Below are 7,084 nucleotides of genomic sequence, written 5' to 3'. Positions count from 1 at the left end.
AGTTGATGGGTGCTGACAAGTTGATGGGTGCAGCACACCAACATGGTACAAGTATACATATGTAACAAACCTGCACATTATGCACCTGTACCCTAGAACTTAAAGTATAATAAAAAAAAAAATTAAAAAGAATGCCAGTGAGGACTCCAAAGGTTAAGAAAACGCAGGTCGACTTTCCCCCTGAATAGTGTAGACAAGTGATTTTAAAAAGCAATACCAAATGGCAGCAACTACTCTGGATTGCCTTTTAAGAGAAATCAAATACGCTCTAGTGAATTCTTTGATCTATATTTATCAAAGGGTTTCAGTTTCAGGGATGGCTCACAGGCCAATGAATTTTTGTTCTTTGCCCCAGTTATCTTCCAGTCAACCGAAGGGCACATTTTTTCTAAGGAGACTGGTTACTGTATCCAATATTATGATATTGTCACAAGCAGACTGCTTAGAAACATGTGCTTCAGTATGCTCCATGAAGACCGAGTATGCTGTTCTATGATGAAGCCTTTGCTAATTAGATCTCTGCCAAGAGACTCAAATCTATTCCCAAATATAGAATTTCTGTATTACAGCTCTATGAATTGCAGTTACATTCAGGTGCCAGGACAAACTGATAAATATTTAAGCTCTTTCTGTGCTTGTCTGATAAATAAGCCAGGATGGAATTACTTGACGCACTAAATTTAACTCAGTGTTTAGTTTCAAGATCCTTTACTGGTGGTTTAAACCCTGAGCATTATAGCTTGATTCAGGCTTACATTTAAAACCTTAAATGCCCCAACCTGGACATCTACTTTGTAGATCATAGGGAGGCAGGCACTTAAAAAAATACCTGCTTTAATCTTTATTCTTTTTACTATCCTTTGGCTTTCTTATTTAAACAAAATTCAGTTAAGGCTGGGCACAGTGGCTCATGACTGTAATCCTAGCACTTTGGGAGGTGGAAGCAAGTGGATCACCTGAGGTCAGGAGTTTGAGACCAGCCTGGCCAACACTGTGAAATTGTCTCCACTAAAAATACAAAAATTAGCTGGGCGTGGTGGTGCACGCCTGTAATCCCAGCTACTCAGGAGGCTGAGGCAGGAGAATCTCTTGAACTTGGGAGGCAGAGGTTGCAGTGAGCCAAGATCGCACCACTGCACTCCAGTCTGGGCAACAGAGTGAGACTTTGTCTCAAAAAATTTTTTTCAGTCAGATGCTTACTTCATTTGCTTTCATTCTTTCATGTTTATGATTAAGTGTTTAGGTGATGAATTTTTCTCTGCGATCTGCCATCTAGAATCTGATTTGCAGTGTTTTCATTTTGTTTAACAGAATGTGCAAGTGGAAGGATCACTTTGTTTTGTTAGTTTGTAATTACCGTTTTTATAGCATTGTATTGTATTACATTCATTTGTAATATTTCTACTTTTTGAAGTGTATTGAGGCTTTTCTTTCCTTTTTTTTTCTTTTTTTTTTTTTTTTTTGACATGGAGTCTCACTCTGTTGCCCAGGCTGTAGTGCAGTGGCACGATCTCAGATCACTGCAACCTCTGCTTCCCAGGTTCAAGCGATTCTCCTGCCTCAGCCTCCTAAGTAGTAGCTGAGATTGCAGGTGCCTGCCACCATGCCTGGCTAATTTTTAATTTTTATTATTTTAATTTTATTATTTTTGAAATAGAGTCTCACTCTGTTGCCCAGGCTGGGGTGCAGTGGCACAATCTTGGCTCACTGTAACCTCTGCCTCCCTGGCTCAAGTGATTCTCCTACCTCAGCCTCCCAAGTAGCTGGGATTATAGGTGCCTGCCACCATGCCCTGTTAATTTTTGTATTTTTAGTAGAGATGGGGTTTTGCTATGTTGGCCACGCTGCTCTTGAACTCCTGACCTCAAGTGACCCTCCTGCCTCGGCCTCCCAAAGTGCTGGGATTATAGGCATGAGCCACGATTGCCCTGCCGAGGGTTTCTTTAGACTATGCCTTTTTGTTTTTTGAGATGGAGTCTTGCTCTGTCACCCAGGCTGGAGTTCAGTGGTGTGATCTTGGCTGGCTGCAGCCTCTGCCTCCCGGGTTCAAGTGATTTTCCTGCCTCAGCCTCCTGAGTAGTTGGGAGTACAAGGCTCGTGCCACCATGCCTGGCTAATTTTTGTATTTTTTAGTAGAGTTGGGGTTTCTAGTAGAAATTTTGGGGTTTTAGTAGAAATTTCAGGGTTTCTCCATGAAATTTCTCCATTTCAAATGCCTCAAACTCTGACCTCAGGTGATCTACCTGCCTTGGCCTCCTAAAGTGTGGGGATTACAGGCAAGAGCCACCGCGCCTGGCCAGATATGGCCTTTTTTAAAACATTCTAGAAATACTTAAGAAGTATATTTTTTGGTACTGGGTTACAGAGTTTGATATATAATCACAAAGTCTGACTTACAATGTTTAGAATTTCCATAACTTCACATTTCTGACCACTTGATTGGTCTTGGATTGAGAATGATGTAAAATCTCCTGTTTGGATGTTTCTAATTCTCACTACATCTCTAGTAATTTCTGCATCATTAAAAATTTCTACAAATTAGTGCATGGGAGACATTCATTTGAACATTCTTGAAAAACACCTCAAATTAAAATAGCTCTTGAAAGATGACAACCATCATTATTTATAAATAGTATCGCTTTTTAAAAATTTTATTTATAGATCCTAGGGTACACATGTAGGTTTGTTACATGGGTATACTGTATGATGCTGAGGCTTGAGCTTCTAATGATCCTGTTGCCCATGCGGTAAATGTAGTACCTGACAAGTGGTTTTTCAACTTTTCCTCTCCCCACCCCTCTTCTGGAATCCCTAGTGTTTATCGTTCCCATTTTTATGTCCATGAGTACCCAATGTTTATTATAGGTGAGAACTTATATGTGAGAACATGCGGTATTTGGTTTTCTGTTTCTGAGTTAATTTGCTTAGGATAATGGCCCCAGCTGCATCCATGTTGCTGCAAAGGACATGACTTTTTTTTTTTTTTTTTTGAGACAGAGTTTTGTTCCTGTTGCTCAGGCTGCAATGCAATGCTGCGATCTCAGCTCACTGCAACCTCTGCCTCCCGGGTTCAAGTGATTCTCCTGCCTCAGCCTCCTGAGTAGCTGGGATTACAGACATGTGCCACCATGCCTGGCTAATTTTGTCTTTTTAGTAGAGATGGGGTTTCTCCATATTTGTCAGGCTGGTCTCGAACTCCTGACCTCAAGTGATCCGCCTGCCTTGGCCTCCCAAAGTGCTGGGATTTATAGGTATGAGCCACCACTATGCCTGGCTGATTTTGTTCTTTTTTTTTTTTTATGGCTGTGCCATTACTGTCTTTTAAACTGTATTTTTATAAGAAATAAGATGGCCGGGCATGGTGGTTCAAGCCTGTAATCCCAGCCCTTGGGCGACTGAAGCAGGAGGACTGCTTGAGTCCAAGAGTTTGAGACCAGCCTGGGCAACATCGTGAGACCCCATGTCTAAAAAAAAAAAATTAAAAAATTAGTCAAACATGGTGGGATATGCCTGTAGTCCCAGCTACTTGGGAGGCTGAGCTGGGAGGATCACGTGAGCCCAGGAGGTTGAGGTTGCAGTGAGCTGTGATCATGCCATTGCACTTCAGTCTGGGTGACAAAGTGAGACTCTGCCTCAAAAAATAAAATAAAATAAAAATAAATAAATACAAAGAAAAAAGAATGAACACCTAATGTTGAAGGAGGATGGGCTCTGGGTAAATTGATGGCACCAAGTAGTGATGTGTTTGTCACTGAGTGCAGAAACAACATAAGAAAGTCTAGGAAAGGACCATTGAGCAGACTGACCTTAGCAGAGCTCTGGAGGTCCTGCTCTCACCTAGGCCTCATACTAGGATCCAACAAGGGAATTTTCTATGAGAGTTGGCTGCTGCCATCAGGACTGAAGTCTATAAAATAAATAGAAGCTGGGAGCACCCAGTGACTTCAGTGGTTGTACTAACTAGAACCACAAAACTGGTACAAAATGGCTGAAAGTTGGTTGGTAATAACTCCAGTGATATATTCCTTCTTTAATCATGCATTAAGTAGGAACTTGTTCATTCATTCAGTAAATATTTACAGACCAGCCCCATGGACTTGGCTATATGCTAGGCATAACTGACTTGACAGTGAAAGAACAGGAAATGTGTCACTGGTTCATTTGCTATTTAGTGAGAAAGACAGACGAACCCCAAATCACAGTACAGCAGAGAAGATTATGGCAGGAGTCTGCTGCAGGGAAGCCTTCACCCAGTCTAGGGGTTTCAGCTGATTCCTCAGATGAGGAAGGGTGGGGTGGGATGGGTGAAGTGTTCCTGGCAGAAGGAGCAGGGTGTTTAAAGGCCAGGAGGAGGCAGCGAGGAGCATTCACAGACCTAAGAGAAGTTCAGTATGGTATGGGTGGAGGTAGACAGAGTGTGACACAGAGAAGAGCAAGAAATGGTGACAGAGGGATAGCAGGTAGGGACAGAATGGAGATGACTTATCAACCATAATAACGAGTAATGATTTTATTGGGGGGTGTGAGGTGGTCAATTTTTCTTTAGATTTAATTCAACTTACTTCAAGATGTTTGTTGTTTATTTCTGCTAGAATTCCCATACTTTAAAAATTATCCTTGCATTTTATGTCTATATCCCACCTCAGCCACTTATCAGCACTATAACATGCAAATCACCTAAACTCTTTGTGTCAGTTTACTCACCTGTAAGCGTGCCTAGAACAGTCTCTGGCACACAGTATGACTCAATCATGTCATTAATCATCTGTCTGGACTCACAGAATTGTAAACCTTCCAAGTTTACTAGCAAGCAATTCTCTAAGACAACTAGGTATTTTCCTTTAAAGAATGGTAAGCACTAATAGAGCAACTGAGAGTTTTCCTTCTTTTTAATACTGTAGATTGAGTATCCCTTATTTGAAATGCTTAAGACCAGAAGTGTTTCAGATTTCAAATTTTTTCAGGTTTTGGAATAAGTGCATTCATTATACTTACTGGTTGAGTATCATTAATCTGAAAATCTGAACTCTGAAATGCTCTGATGAGCATTCCCTTTGGGAGTCACGTTGGTGCTCAAAAACTTTCAGATTTTGGAGCATTCTGAATTTTGATTTTTTTCAATTAGGGATGCTCAACCTGTATTATAAAAGAAATTGGAAGGATGGCCATTCTTGTTGTAGCTATTAAGAAACACAACACACTATTCCATTGAAAAAAAAAGTTATAAAACAAATTAAACCATTATTAATAGTTTAATTACATTTTTGAGATTTTTACGAAGTTTATCATTTAGACTCTTCATTTCACTTTTCATACCAGTTTCATATCTTATACTGTAATTCAAGAGTTGACTATATCTTCCTGTAAGATCAGACTGCTTGTCATTCCAGGCCTATGGAACAAAACTGTACCTTTACAAGTTGCTCCTGTTTACGTTCCAACTCCCGGATTTCTTGGTTGAGGATGACTGCAACGTGCTGAGGTTGGCTCCGACATTTACTACAGATGCCATGCTGAGTTAGGTCATCACACACAGGACAGTGTAAGGTAGTAAAATATTGTGAAATAGTGCCTTTCCGCCCTTCAGGTTCACTTCGCGAGGAGTTGGTAGCTTTATGGATCTATAAAAACATCCATTCAGAAGTAAGTCTGAGTCAGCTTCACAGCACAGCTGCTATTTTCATGCTAATTACAGGTTTACTCAGGCATTATTTCATTCATTCATTCATTCATTCATTCATTCACTCACTCATTCAACAAATGCTGAGTAGCTACTATGTGCCAGGCACTGTTCCAGACACTGGAGCTACAGAAATGAATGAAGTCCTTGCTTTCATGGAACTTACATCTTATTATCAGATACATTTTTTTTAAATTACTATAATTTAAGTTCTAGGGTACATGTGCATAACATGCAGGTTACATAGGTATACATGTGCCATGCTGGTTTGCTGCACCCATCAACTCATCATTTACATTAGGTATTTCTCCTAATGCTATCCCTCCCCTAGTCTCCCACCCCCTGACAGGCCCTGGTGTGTGATGTTCCCCGCCCTGTGTCCAAGTGTTCTCATTGTTCAATTCCCACCTATCAGTGAGAATAGGCGGTGTTTAGTTTTCTGTCCTTGTGATAGTTTGCTGAATGATAGTTTCCAGCTTCAACCATGTCCCTGCAAAGGACATGAACTCATCCTTTTTTACGGCTGCATAGTATTCCATGGTGTATATGTGCCACATTTTCTTAATCCAGTCTATCATTGATGGACATTTGGGTTGATTCCAAGTCTTTGCCAGTGTGAATAGTGCTGCAATAAATCACTTTGTAAGGAAGTTATTAGGTTAGCCTCTTACAAATGTCATTGGGTTAACATTCTTGCTGGTGATGAAATGAACATTAGTAATAAAGAATATGAATTTCCTGCATTAGAGCCAGGATATGTGCTTAGAACACTTACAGTAACATACAGGTGGGCAAGATCATCTAACACAAAGCCTATTTTATAATAAAGTGTTGAATATCTCATGGAATTTATTGAATACTGTACTGAAAATGAAAAACAGAATGGTTGTATGGGTACTTGAACTATGGTTTCTACTGAATGCATATGATTTTTGCACCATCATAAAGTAGGAAAATCTGAAGTTGAACCATCATAAGTTGGAGAACAACTATAATGCTATTTTACCATTGCAGTAATTCTGGTTTCTTCAGGACTGTGTCTAGATACTAAATCCTACACCTTTTTTAGACATTCATTTCGAAGGAATTTTTGCTGTCCATTTATTTTCCATTAACTCATTTATTCTACGTTATTTTGTGGCTGTTCACCATTGAAATTGTGGGATTTATTTTAATATTTCTATAATTTGGACAACTTGACAGAAGCTAGGAATGTGTTTGTAGAATACTTAAAAGTTTCTCTTTTAGGAAACCAGAAGAGCGTGGCATCTTTGCCAGTTTAGGATAGAGGATCTGCTTTGCTCTCATAGTGAAATAGGAAAGGTTCCCTTGTTCCCCTCGCAGGGTGTGCGACGGGGAATGGCTTGCTTCTTTAGTGCCCTGCTGCTCAAACCTCTAGGGGAG

The 7,084-nt window shown here is 40.1% G+C and overlaps 1 protein-coding gene across 3 annotated transcripts in view; it reads right to left on the bottom strand.

Moving 5' to 3' along the window:
- Positions 1-7,084, bottom strand: part of REV3L (REV3-like, polymerase (DNA directed), zeta, catalytic subunit) — a 205,646-nt gene that overhangs the window by 5,016 nt on the left and 193,546 nt on the right. For all 3 annotated transcript variants that reach the window (XM_011970620.1, XM_011970619.1, XM_011970618.1), the window contains one exon: positions 5,412-5,621. In XM_011970620.1, coding sequence (XP_011826010.1) covers positions 5,412-5,621 — 210 coding nt within the window. The remainder of the gene's footprint in view (positions 1-5,411; positions 5,622-7,084) is intronic.

This window comes from Mandrillus leucophaeus, unplaced genomic scaffold (assembly GCF_000951045.1).
Source record: "Mandrillus leucophaeus isolate KB7577 unplaced genomic scaffold, Mleu.le_1.0 Scaffold96, whole genome shotgun sequence".
NCBI lineage: Eukaryota > Metazoa > Chordata > Mammalia > Primates > Cercopithecidae > Mandrillus > Mandrillus leucophaeus.
The sequence above is the reverse complement of the archived record's forward strand: the minus strand, read 5'-3'. Positions and strand labels throughout refer to the sequence as shown.